The sequence below is a fragment of the Mandrillus leucophaeus genome, unplaced genomic scaffold, assembly GCF_000951045.1.
Source record: "Mandrillus leucophaeus isolate KB7577 unplaced genomic scaffold, Mleu.le_1.0 Scaffold148, whole genome shotgun sequence".
NCBI lineage: Eukaryota > Metazoa > Chordata > Mammalia > Primates > Cercopithecidae > Mandrillus > Mandrillus leucophaeus.
Window position 1 is genome coordinate 1,674,523 of NW_012101454.1, and position 13,891 is coordinate 1,688,413.

The 13,891-nt window shown below is 37.1% G+C and overlaps 1 protein-coding gene across 3 annotated transcripts in view; it reads right to left on the minus strand.

Annotated features, from left to right (window-relative positions):
- Positions 1-8,898: 8,898 nt before the first annotated feature.
- The window catches only part of PON3 (paraoxonase 3), a 30,259-nt gene continuing 25,266 nt past the window's right edge, over positions 8,899-13,891 (minus strand). For 2 of the 3 annotated variants that reach the window (XM_011974685.1, XM_011974686.1), the window contains exons 6-9: positions 12,868-13,068; positions 11,762-11,843; positions 11,364-11,492; positions 8,899-9,149 (exon numbers count right to left, since the gene is read on the minus strand). In XM_011974685.1, the coding sequence (XP_011830075.1) occupies positions 8,991-9,149; positions 11,364-11,492; positions 11,762-11,843; positions 12,868-13,068 (571 nt within the window). In that variant the 3' untranslated portion in view covers positions 8,899-8,990. The remainder of the gene's footprint in view (positions 9,150-11,363; positions 11,493-11,761; positions 11,844-12,867; positions 13,069-13,891) is intronic. The other variant, XM_011974687.1, reaches the window with a different exon arrangement.

Consider the following 13,891-nt stretch of genomic DNA (forward strand, 5'->3'; position numbering starts at 1 on the left):
CTCCCGGGTTTATGCCATTCTCCTGCCTCAGCCTCCCGAGTAGCTGGGACTACAGGCGCCCGCCACCACGCCCAGCTAGTTTTTTGTATTTTTTAGTAGAGACGGGGTTTCACCCTGTTAGCCAGGATGGTCTCGATCTCCTGACCTAGTGATCCACCTGTCTCGGCCTCCCAAAGTGCTGGGATTACAGGCTTGAGCCACCGCGCCCGGCCTATAACAGGTTTTCAATTCTTTTGTTTTGTTTTGTTTTGTTTTGTTTTTGAGATTGTTTCACTCTTGTCACCAATGCAACGATCTTAGCTCACTGCAAACTCTGCCTCCTAGGTTTAAGCCATTCTCTTCCCTCAGCTTCCCTAGTAGCTGAGATTACAACTGCCTACCACCATGCACAGCTAATTTTTTTATTTTTAGTAGAGACACGCGATTTTGCCATGTTTGCCAGGCTGGCCTTGAACTCCTGACCTCAGGTGATCCACCTGCTTTGACCTCCTATAGTGCTGGGATTATAGGCGTGAGCCACGATGCCCAGCCACAAGTTCTCAATTCTTAAGAGACTTGGTGATAATTCATGCTGAAGAGGAACTCTACAAACCTAAGAAATGTGACTGACAGTGTTTTTACCAACACCTCCAACTTCTCTATACATAAAAATAATTATACTAGTGTGAAACCCTAGAGATATATAAAAGGTGACAAAGTCTTTATATGGTTGACACACCTGATTGTAGGTAAGATAATTCATACTGGCAAAACTCCTACAAGTGTGAAAAATGTGGCAAAACTTTTCATCAGTTCTTATACCTTATTTCACAGGAAAGCTAGTATCCTTGAGAAAAATTGTACAACTATAAAGAATATGGAAAACCCATTAATACGTACTCACATTTTACTCGACATAAAAAGTTCCTTTTAATAAAAGCATTAACAGTGCAATTACAGTCAAGAAATCTTTCAGAAAGTATAAGCCTTTAAAGTGAAGAAGAGTATTGGGAAGACAACTATTACAAATATAAAGGGGGTTATAGTACATTTGCTTGTATCACAGATCCTATTGCACACATTTTTACTAGAGGAAAACCCTGTAGCAGTTGCTCAAGCTTTATTCAACATCAGGGAATTTATATTGGAGATGAGTCCTGCAAATGTAATAAGTTTAGAAACACTGATTTTTTTCCCAGAAACTACAGCCTAGAAAACACCAGAGAGTTTATACTAAAATATAAATTTGCAAATGCGGTAAATATAAAAAAATTAATTCAAAATAGAATGTATTTAAATATCAGAGAATTTACAGTAGAATAACTAAGCCACTGACACTTCAGGCAATCAGAGTGTTGGGTATAAAAACAAATCCACAACTACAGTTTTTAGATACATGATTTGCATGTAACTTTAAAAGGAGTGGATTTTTGGAAGCATTGTAATTACATTGAAAGTATACTTGTTTCCTTGAACAAAATTTTTTTAGAACTGCAAAAAAAAAAAAAAAAAAGAGTCACACTTCTACAGAGGACCACTAGACTGTCCATCAGTGAGACACAAAAGAAGCGAAATCCTGCCCCTGTCTCCCTTGGACCTCTCTGGATACCACTTTCAACAACCCACAAAGCCACCCTGCCCTGACAGCAAGAGGCCAAGACCCACAGAACAATCATCACTATCCTTCTGTCAGCAGGAAGTAGTTACGAAGACTGACCTTTCTTTGTCCATTTTCCCAAAGAACTGGGTTAGGAATGTTAGAGTAGGTAGTTTGGCAGACACGAACAGGGCAAAAGAGGCACTCATCCCGCCGCTGCTTCCATGAATCTCAGGCGACCATCAGATGATCAGGCGATCAGGTTATGGCCAGGTGGTTGTTAAGCTGACTCACTAAAATAGTAATTGGTGGCAGCTGATGCCAGGGACAGGCAGGTTCCCAGTAGATTGAAAACACCTGAAACATGATCAGCAGCTTCCCGATAAGGTCTCAGGAGTTGGGTGAGTGGGCCCGAGCATGCACACTAAGAGGCAAAATGGTGGAGTTTAACTGGTATACAAGCTTCCTCTAGGAATGCTCAACTGGTAAGGGAAAAATGCCTCAAGTGAGCACACACAAAACTTCAGTAAACACATTGCATATGCAGCCCCTCCCAAGTGCTGGCAGGCCACTGCACACGTGGAGATCCCACCTTAAGGAAAAATCAAGGAAGGAGAGCTGCAAACCTCAGAAGTACGCCAATGTATAAAAACCCCAAGTGAAGGATTAGATGAGGCACTTGGGTCTCTTAAATTGCCCGCTTGACCCTCTTCCAAGTATACTTTCTTTCCTTTCACTCCTGCTCTAAAACTGCTTAAAATAAACTCTCATTCCTGTTCAAAAACTTGCCTTGGTCTCTCACTGTACCTTATACCCCTTAGGTAAATTATTTCCTTTAAGGAGGCAAGAATCAACTTGCTGCAGACCCATATGGATCCACCACTGCTAACAATCCTAGAGCTAACTACCATGTTAGTTTTTGCTCTGATGTTTACTATTTCCCTTCTTGAACTTTCTTTGATCTTACTTTGCTGTTTTTTTCTATCAATAAAAGGATGATATTACCTCTTTAATATCAGTCTTTCTTCTTTTCTAATATATTCATTTAAGAGTATAAATTTTACTTAAATTTAATTTTGGTTGTTTCCTATAAGACTTTATCTGTTGGAAAACTTTCATTCAATTAACATCACTTTCTTATTTCCATTTTACTTCTTTCTCTTTTTTGACTCACGGATTATTTAGAAATGTTACATAATTTTTCAACATGCAAATTTTCTAGGTTTGTAAAAAATTGAATCTAAGCTTGATTGCATTGTAGTCAGACAATATATACTATTATCAAGACTCGCTTGATAGCCAGGTATATAGTCAATTTTTGTAGATGCTCTTTGTGAGCTTGAAAGAATGTGTTATCTGCATTACTGAATTACTTGGCAAAAGGTTCTATATAATTCTGTTAGGTTAAGTTTGCTAATTGTGTGTTTTAGGTGCTCTCTATTCTCACTAATCTTTTAAAAAAACTTTTCTAGTTCTACCAATAAACAATGAATGCAAGTTAAAATCAACCATGATGACAGTATGACTCTTTGTATTTTTCTTGTAGTAGTTCAGCAAATTTTTGCTTTGTATATTTTAAGGTTGTATTAGAAGGAAAATGTACACTTAAAATCACTCTACCCCGTCTCTACTAAAAACACAAAAAATTAGCCAGGCGTGGTGGTGGGCGCCTGTAGTCCCAGCTACTTGGGAGGCTGAGGTAGAAGAACGGCGTGAACCCAGGAGGCGGAGCTTGCAGTGAGCAGAGATCGCGCCATTCCAGCCTGGGCGACAGAGTAAGACTCCATCTCAAAAAAAAAAATAATAATAAAATAAATAAATAACAAACATAAAAAGAAAATCACTATATCTTCTGGGTGGTCCCTTCTATCCGTGTTAAAACTTTTACTCTCAAAATCTATTTTGATTGATAACAGTATAGTTCTTCCCACCCTTGACTCCTTTTAAGGTCTTTGAGTTTGATATTCTGCAATGTCACCAACATATGGCTAGGTATGCATTACTAAGTCTCAGTATGATTAAAATATTTTCTCTACCCTCCTCTTTTCTTTTTTTCCTTTCCTTCTGGGGATCCAATTTGTCCTACGCTAGATCTTCTCACTTTTGGCCTCCATGTCTTTTTTAGAGTTTCCATCTCTCAGTTTCTCTGTGTTACACTGAGTATAATCTCCCATGAACTATTTTTCATTTCACTAATTATCTTTTCAGATCTGCTTCATTTCCTGTTAAATTCATCCATTAAAGATTTGTGTTTCTCTCTTTCATTTTCTTTTCTTTTCTTTTTTTCTTTTGGTCCCTAATGTCCTTGACACAACCCCACATTGCTTCCTAAAAACTGACCTCAAAAACTTAAGAATGAATTCAGGTCCCTTGCCAATAATTAGCCAAATGCATCACATAATCCATGACTTTATTTGAGCCTAAGCATGTTTTGGCCTGTCTTTATTTGCAACCTACATGGCCTCACTAGTCATCCACCTTTAGAGGGTGTATTTAGAGGCTTTGTGTGGGGCCAGGTGCAGTGGCTCATGCCTGTAATCCCAGCACTTTCGGAGGCTGAGGCAAGTAGATTGCTTGAGCCCAGGGATTTGAGACCAGCCTGGGCAATGTGGGGAAACCCTATTTTTATATATATATATATATAAGCTGGGTGTGGTGGTGCACGCCTGCAGTCCCAGCTACTCAGGTGCAGGGATTGCTTAAGCCCAGGAGGTCAAGGCTGCAGTGAGCCATGATCACACCATTGCACTCCAGCCTGGGTGAAAGAGAGAAATCCTGTCTCAAAAAAAAAAAAAAAAAGGCTTTGAGTAACTATCCCAAGGCATTTGAGTCCTGAAGATTAGAAATCATCCTCATAGCCTTTCCAATGGAGTAACACTTTTGGTGTGCTTTGAAATTAAAAAGTGGAAAATGCTTCCCTCAGATTGTGAGAGCCTTTACAAATGTATATTTGAACAATTTTTAAGCTGCTGTACCTCAATAATAAAATGTTTCCTGGCTACTCATTAAGTTTTAAATTTCAATTACTAGATTTTCATTTCTAAAAGTTCAATTTTATATTTTTCAAATCTGCTGCAATTTTTTAATACAATTTACTGTATCCTGGGTTTAAAATTGTCTTTTATTTCTTTAAACTCTGTAGGTATAGTTATTGAGCCTCTATTTGATCATTTCTGTATTTGGGGTCTCTGCAAGTCTGTTTCTGCCATCACTTGTTTCTGCTGGCTTTTGTTTCTCCTGCTCTATTTCTTTGGTTACTTATTTATTTATTTATTTATTTATTTACCGTGATTTGTTGCTCATTGCTTAGATAATTATTTGTTAGGTTTCTTAAGATCTAGGATAAAATCCAGAGAGGATATGTGTTTGTTTCTGCCAGGTGAGTAAATATACTACAAATATGGTATGACTTTATACTAAATTTATAGCTTGAGTTTTTTTTTTCCATTCAATTAGTGAGAATTTGACTCAAAATCTGAGTGATGATAAGCAGATGGATATCATCAACAATCTTGAATTTATTTCAGCAATATTAAACTAATCAGCAATATTAACTTTATTTCTTCTACTTTTTTCAGTCTCAAGACAATTTTCATTTTAGGTTTCTGGGAGTGGAAATATTGAACGGGTTTATATTTATTTCAACCTTAGATGAATATTGAGCCCTTTGGGGTCAGAGGGTTTTGGTTTTATAGGCATTGGTCCCTTATTAGACTCCTCACTTTAGGATGAATTGGGATTTGGCTTCTGTTCCCCTTGCCCTCTGAGACATTAATACCCAAAGCACAAGATCAATCAGTTAAGATGCCCTCAGGGCAAGAGCAAATTCATTTGGCTTACCTTTCTGGATTTCTGGTTTCCTTTAAATTATGATTTGCTGATTCCATATTATCTTGTGAGATATTTGATGCTTTCAAAAATATTTTATCTATTATCTTTTGTTGTTTATCTTAGGCTGTTTTGTTCTGAATTATTTAGCCTGCTGTATTGCCAGAAATCAAAGATGTCCCTTTAAGATATAAAAAAGTTTATGTCGTTTATTTTTAAAAGTTCTACTAGACTTTGAATTTATTGATTAATTTGGAGAGAATTTATATCCTTATAAGTTCACCTTATCCAGGAGCCTAGAATATGTATTCATATATCCAACATATTTTCTAGATCTTTTATTAGAGTTTGAACATTTTCTCCATAGAGGTCTTGTGTACTCTTAGTTAACATATTTCTTTATTAAATGCTGTATAGCTTTTCTTGCTATTGTGAGTGCTATCTTCTCTTCGATTCAAATTCATAGTTTTCATTGCTATTAAATATTATTACTTAGCTTGTATCAGGCAACACTGTTGAGTATCCTAATGGTACATCTCTTGGTTCTATTGTTTTACTTTCAAGTAGGTGATTATGTAATCTACAAATAATAATAGTTCTATTTCTTCCCTTATAATTCTTACAGTCCTTATTTCTTTTTCTTTTGTTTTTTGAGACAGGGTCTCTCTCTGTTGCCCAGACTAGAGTGCAGTGGAGTGATCACAGCTCACTGTAGCCTTGACCTTCTGGGATCAAGTGACCCTCCCACCTCAGTCTCCCAAGTGACTGGGACTACAAGAATGTGCCACCATGCTGGTTAATTTTCTGTATTTTTAGTAGAGATGGGATTTTGCCATGTTGCCCAGACTGGTGTGGAACTCCTAGACTTAAGCAATCTGCCCTCTTTAGCTTCCCAAAGTGCTGGGATTACAAGTGTCAGCCACTGTGCAGAGCCTATTTCTTTTTCTTATCTTATAGCATTGGTCAGGACTTCCAATCCTATGTTAAACAACAGTCATGGTAAAATAGAGAATCTTTGTCTTATTTCCAAACCCAAAGGAAATACCCCAGCATTTTGTGAAGCATTAGTTCCTGCATTTGATCACTTTCCCCAAAAACTAGATAGAGTGGTTTCTGCTACCTGAAACTAAAACCTGTTTGATGCCAAAGGAATATAGAATGAGAATTTTTCTGTGATTATAGAATCAGCATCGAAGGGCTCAAAGATAAAAACAACAAAGCACGAAGTACCCCACATTCTAAAAATAGCTGAAAATACTTGAAGTCAAATATCACAACCAAAGCTTGTTTGTGGCTCCTGGAAGAGTTCACCTACCCCTAATCCTCACCCTTGTATTCCCAATTCATGTCTCTGATAATTAAGCAGAAAGACTGGGGAAGAGAAGAGAATTAATTATCAAAATACAGCATTTATTGTGAGGAGTGATTCTTCTCCTTCCCAAGCCAAATGAAGGAAGAGGCTCAACATAATCACATAAAGACTGGGAGTGCTTACACAAAGGGAAAGTTGGTTGAGATAACTGTCTAGGCTGCAGGCCTGTTGGTAAACCTGTGCCTCCCTATGAAGGGGAGAAAACCTTTTTAAGTCTGTCAGTTCTTTCTCTGCTAACCCCCATCACCCTCTGTGCACATGGGAATTTGCTTCTGCGCCAAGTTCAAGTGCAGGTGTGATGCCATCCCCAGTAAATCACACTAGCATTTCTTCTCTGTTTTTTCATCAGGTTGAGCGCAGAGAATCCCTAGGGCTCTGTGACTTTCCCAGGCCCTCCCAGGGAAAGGACACATTAGTCCCTCAGCAATCAGATCACCCAAATTTCCTGAGGGGTTTTATCCCCCAGCCTTTCTAACTTGGCCTGAGGAGAAGGCAGAGCAGGATCAATTCTCAGGAACTCACCAGCATCTAAATTATCTTTGTCTTTTCCTATCTCTCTTTATTCTCCCCTAGTCTGGTAAACATTATCTAATATAGTAAACATGAGGGTTAGGGACTAAAACAAAGACTATTATATTCTTCAAAACTGATTCTACTTATTTTCTTAAATTATGTCTTTATTTTTTTTCTGTGTTCTCTTGATAGTTAGGCTTTTGAAATTTAAAATCTGATAATTGACTATAGCATTCTGCTGAATGTTTATTCCTCTTTGAAGCAATGAAAACTATAAAGTCTTATAGTCAAAATCACAATGGGTTACCAGGGGAAAAAGGGAGAATTTTACCCTGCAAAACTTTTCAGCAAACTTACATATAACTGAGCAAGGTAAGGATGTAAACTGGTCTCCCCAAATCTCTATCCCCAAAAGAGAAAAAGCATCAACAAACCACTCCCGAATAAAAGTCACAAACAGGGAAGGGAGGTGCTTGGGTGCTCTTACTTTCATTAATGGTTTGTTTGCTAAAAGTTGTACTGGTTTTGGACCAAAAAAGGACACTTCTATTCATTCTCATCAAACTAAGTTTAAGGTTGGTCTTTACGATAGTACATTAGGCCAGAACCATTCTACTCATTTCAGATTCCTTAGGGCCAAATTTACTGGAGATTGCTTAATAAGCGTTTATTAAATTAACCAGAAGAGCAGGCTAAAAGCAGTCAAAGACAACTGCCTTAAGGCTTCATCTAAGATTCAGAGCCCAGTAGGTTAGCAAATAACCGTGGAGGATTGATTCCAGGACTCTGATGGATATTAACATCCATGAATGCTCAAGTTCCTAATATAAAATGGCATAGTATTTGCATATGATCTATGTACATTCGCCTATGTAGGTAATATCTAGATAACTTATAATACCTAATATCGTGTAAATATGATGTAAATATGTGTTGTACTGTGTTGTTTAGGGATTAATGACCAAAAAAAGTCTGTACATGTTCAGTACAGATGCAACCATCCATTTTTTTTCCAAATATTTTTAATCTCTGGTTGGTCGAATCCACGGATGTAGAACTCACAGTTACAGAGGGCCAACTGTACTTTAGATACAAGCATCAATACAAATAACAGCCTATTACAGATAAGCCCCGTCTGCCCTAAGGTAGCCTCTGAGGCCCATCTGTCAGATTTCTCAGAACCCGATTTCCTATGTGTCAGTACCCTGGGAGAATGCAAGTTCTCATGATGCTAATTCTTGCTTTATCTGCAGACTGGAACACTTAATTAACAGTCTATGCCCAGCACAACTTGTGGGAGAGAACAGGGGTTGTAAATACGTGAACATTAGCTTTTCTCTTGGTCTGGACTGTAGGAGACCCAGAACATCAAAACTGTAGGAAGAAACTTGGACCCAGTTACCAAGGACCTCTAGGTGAGTTGGAGACCTCACTGGACATCGTCCACATGTTTTATTGTAGAAAGAATACTGGGGCTGCTAACAAAGAGCTGTAAAGTTTGGCTTCTTGTTGGACTGTCATTAACCTGACTTGCAATTTGATGGCTATCATGGAATCTCTGTCTGCTCCTTTACTTCTATCCATAAGAAAAGTCACACTCACTGGTTGTTGTTTGCTATTTACTTGCAGTTCCACTTATACAATTATCAGCTTACTTTTACCAAATATGTAGACCTTTTTTTTTTTTTAACCATCTAGCGTCTAGAGCTCACAATACAGAGTTTTGTGAAATACGGTGCCTATGAGAATTTTCCCACGGTACACGGAAGCCACAGAGGTGCCCTGAAGCACAGAGCCATTGTTGGCATACACGGTGCTCACCCTGGGTTTCTCAGACAAAACATTCTGGATGCGAAGTACCTGTAAAGAAAAAATCACTTATTAGTATATTATGTGAGTAAACAGCTGTTTCATGATGTTGTCCTTCCCAAACATTCCAGGATGAATCTATTTTTCAGAAATCAGAAGCTAAAATCTGTATATCTTCAATAACTTGTTCTTCTTCTGATGAAAGTACTAATGTCATAAAGATATCTATGCACCAAAGTGAACTGGCTTTCTGACATTAGCCAAATTCCTCAGGGATGACTTACACAATATTTATAGTGCAGGCATCCCTTACAGAAGGAGTTAAGACCCAGTAGATGCTCTTATTTAGTTCTCAAGTGGATAGCAGTCATCCCTCTGTGGGAAGAATCTTACCTTTGAGATTACAGTATGGGGAGAGAAACAAGACAAAATAATGAAGAAACAACCAGTTATCCAGTCAACCCAACCTGATGGGATGGCAATCATCACAACTGGAGCCCCTTCACATCTGCAAAGTGGCTAGAAAGCATAAATAATGGATACTACTTTGGAATTCCATCTGACACATCACTGCCTAGTACTGTTATTGATCCCAGGATTAATACACTTAACTTTGCTAATCAGTATATATTTAAAAACTCAGGCTTCCAAATAGCCTGGATGAAGTTCACTCAAACAAAATACGATAGGAATTAAAGGAAAACAATTACAAATTTATGAGGTATGAGTCTATATTGATATCTCTTATTAGAATTGAGTTTGTTCTCTTTTTTTTTGTCTTAAGGGAGATCCTTCATCTCAGGTTTGTTACACAAAAATACTTAAGCTTTGATTTCATGTAGAAAACATGAGATTCAACCGAAAGTAAAGCGTGTCATAATTGTGACAAAAAAGTCTTATCTAAAATTTTAAAAATAATTCAACTTGAAAATAGAGATATGAAAAAGATCCTAAATAATTTTCCAATAATCCTATGTATCATATTTCATTTCCTTAAGGCAGACATTGTGGTTGAGCTTTTGAAGGAAAGTTTTGTCTATCACTCTTAGGGGTATATATCTGAGGCAAGGATTGCTTCCTAGTTTAAGGTAACAATTCTGGTTCTAGGCTTAGGCTGGACTTGTGTTTCTTTTTACATTTCTTGTGTTCTTTTTAAGAAGCTGTGACTAATACATTAATAAAAAAAGAAAAAATCATATTTTTAACTGAAAAACAGCAATATTGGAAGTAGAAATAACTGTATGTCCTAATTTACCCACTAGACCAATTACCGGGTTTGAATTTGAATTTCATTTTCCCAAATCCCCAAATATGGATTCACACATTTTAATTTTTTTCAAACTGTACTTTCTCAATGAGGCCTACCCTGATCTCTGACTTTAGTAGTAGGACTTGCCCATCCTCCTGAATATAGTAATCCTGATCCCCTTTACTTTGCTGAGCCTTTTTTCCCATAGAATTTGCCATCTTCAAAGTTACTATGTAATTTACTTATTTCTTATGCTTATTGTTCATTGTTTGTCCCCCTTTCTTCAGATCAGGGATCTCTGTATATTTTTTCTGATATATCCTAAGCATAAGAACAATGTGTGACACAACATAGGTACTCAATAAATTTTTGTGAATAAATTTCTGAGTATGTGTGCCTAGAATTTATAACTATATATAAATTCATTAAAGATTTTTAAATTGTTAACCTTAATGCCATAGAAAATGTACTATCTTATAATGTTGTTTTTAATGTAGAAAATTCAATGGATTATGCTATTGTTTTAGAAGAGATATTTTAAAATAACATAAATGATATCTTGAAAATAAGACAATTTTCAACACCATCATATAGGTTAGAACTTGCAGGCAAAAACTCATTTTATTTTGAGATGACAGTTATTTAAATCCTTTTATCTGAGCATCATGTTGAACAGTGTGAAAGAAGATGGTACCATATATAACTCTCTGTCTAACTGCAAGACCTGCTCAGAGACTATCTCTTGATTGGAAACATGATATGGCAATCTGGGTCAATATGAATAATTGAGCTTATGTTTTTCCATTATTCCCAATAGCAAGAGTTATTGAAGAGTTAATGGTGGTCTAAAAGAGTTAACGAACCTTATCTCCCTACCTGTCAAAAGCTTTAGTTTTCTCATATGTAGAATTTCTTTAGTTCTGTAACACCACATACAACCGGCTTAAATTCTAGTCACCCCAACAAATTTGTTCTTGCAGCTTTGCCTGTGAGCTCAGAGAGGCATAGGAACTTACTTCTGATCCTGGAGGGTCCTCAGGGTTATAGATCAGCAGCTTCATAGGATTAGGATGGCATCCTGCCAAAATGTCTCCCGTGGCAGGATCGACAGTCAGGTTATCTACTAAGGTGCCCAACTGTATCACCTTACAACAAAGAGGGAGTAGTGAAGACATTGTCTCAACAATTCTCTGCTTTCTTCCCTATTCATCCCCACAACCCCTACAGCTCCTTCTGGCACCTAAAATTGGTATTTTTAGGGGGCTTTGCTTCTGTATTTTAGAAACGCATGCATAATCTCACTGGCATTGCTCTCAAACAGCCGTGTTTTCCTCATTCAAGGGGCACATTCCTGGGTCAAGTATGGGACTAAGGTAAGAAGTCAGATTGTGTGGGCCAGACAGGGTACTCTTACCTTCAGTTGAGTTAAATCCCAGTTATCATGTTTTTCCATTATGTGAATGTTCTTAGCTGCTACATCAGCTACATAGACATACCTTTGAAGTAAATGACATTTACACTTAAGCAAGTGGTAATGAGAGACAACACTCACTTTCATTTTGGAGAAGAGGTATAAAAATTCACACTCCTTCAAAGTACAACTGCAATCCTTTTCAAAACCACAGTTAAATAAGATAATGGAGTAGTATTTTTTAATATTCTTGAAGTACTTTAAACAGGCTTTGAATATGAGTTATGACCATAATGAAACTGGTGTTTCTACATTACATATATAGGCTCAATCTTATTACTTCAAAGTCACAACTTTTTCCTTAAATTGAATGAAAGTAAGTGAATCTCCTATTAGGCCAAAAGTATATATACTTCTAAAAACTAGTGCTTGAAAAGAAGTATCAAATGACCATAAAATTCAGTCACAATATTTGAAAAGAGGAAGGACACTGAAAGGTGTTTTCTACAGGGATCATCTCTGTTCATTATCTCAAATACACATGTTAATATTCAAGGTACTTCTCTTTATTTAAAAAAACCTTCAATTTTTAAACCCTTTTAAAAAGTGTTTTCTCATAAAATTTCATGCTGTTTAAAATAGTGTTTTCTCATTGAATAGTCTGCTATTGTAAGTCAGTAAGTCTGAAACTTCTATAATCCCTATGCCCAATCTAAGGTAGCCTTCCCTCTCTCCTAAGAGCTTTTGTGTAACTGAACTTAGCATAAGTGGTCAAATACTTTCTAGTCTCATAAGGGGCAGAAGTATTGCTCATTTATCTTCCTTTTTAGTGGGTTAGGAAAGTGTGTTTCAAGAGTTATGTAAAAATTTGGAATGAGGTCCTTTTATGCTTAAGTCCACGTCCCTCCTTTAACTAGGAAGAACCTGAAGTCCAAGGAAATAAATGGATTGCTTAGGATCACAGATTTAGTGCAAATGCTGGCCACAACTGATCCCTCCACACATATATTCACTATGTAAGCCTAAGTAAGGAAGTAACTACCTCGTAAGGAAAGGAGTCCACCAAAAAGTCAAGGGCAAAGGATAGAAAAATACATACAAGAGCTTACTTCTGGTCTGCTGAGACTGTGATCCCATTGGCACTACAAAATCCTTTGGCCACCACTTTAACCTCTCTTGGGCTGTAGAAAAGAACATAAGTCCAGCGAAGATCCAAGATCATCTCAAATAATGACAGGAAGGAGTTGGTAAAATAGTGGTCTCTGGTGGCATAGAACTGTTCTGGTCCAAGTACCACAATGTCATTCACACTAAAGTGAAAGAGAGGTGGAAAAAGAGACCCATGAGTTATTTAAATATCCTTTATCCTTGTCAAAATCACTCATATCTACATAGACAAATATGTTCATCAATTTGAAAAAGGATACATGAACTAGTATGGATTAAGGAATTCCACAGAAAGTCATGATTCTGCATTGCCCTCATGGGTTTTCTTTAGTCATTTATTATTTTCTCACTCTTCCCTTTCACAGAAGTCAGTGAAAAGAAATAAATTCACAAATCAATCTCAAACTCCAAAATCTGTTGACTTGTACATGTTGATCATGGTTATCTGTGACAGTTGTAGTGCAGTTCACTGATAGCCATGGTTATCCTCCTTCAGGAATTACACTTCCCCATCCCCTTGCAGTTAGGCACAGCCTAACTTGCTTTGGCCAGTGAAATGAAATGAAATGAAATGAGGTGAGTGGCTTGTAGATGGAAGATTTTAAGAACCAGTGCTTGCTTCACCATGTTTCCCCCATGTTCCCACAGTAATGATAGAGACTGTGGTCCTCCTAGGGCCCTGAATGAGGATAATATGAAACTGAGTTCCTAAATAACCTACACTGGATACATAGCATGTATGAGCAAACAAAACAAACCTTGGCAGTTTTGAGCCATCAGGATGTTAGGGTTTTGCTGTCCTGTTATCAGAGCATAACCCAGTTCATCTGGACCTTTATATTTTCTCTGAGTAGATGGAATTATGAGTGATATTCTTTCTTACATTCTTCAATATCATTGACATTTTAAAATGGAGCAAGTCTTGTTCTTACAATCAGTAAGAACAATAAAGTCATTTTTATTTTT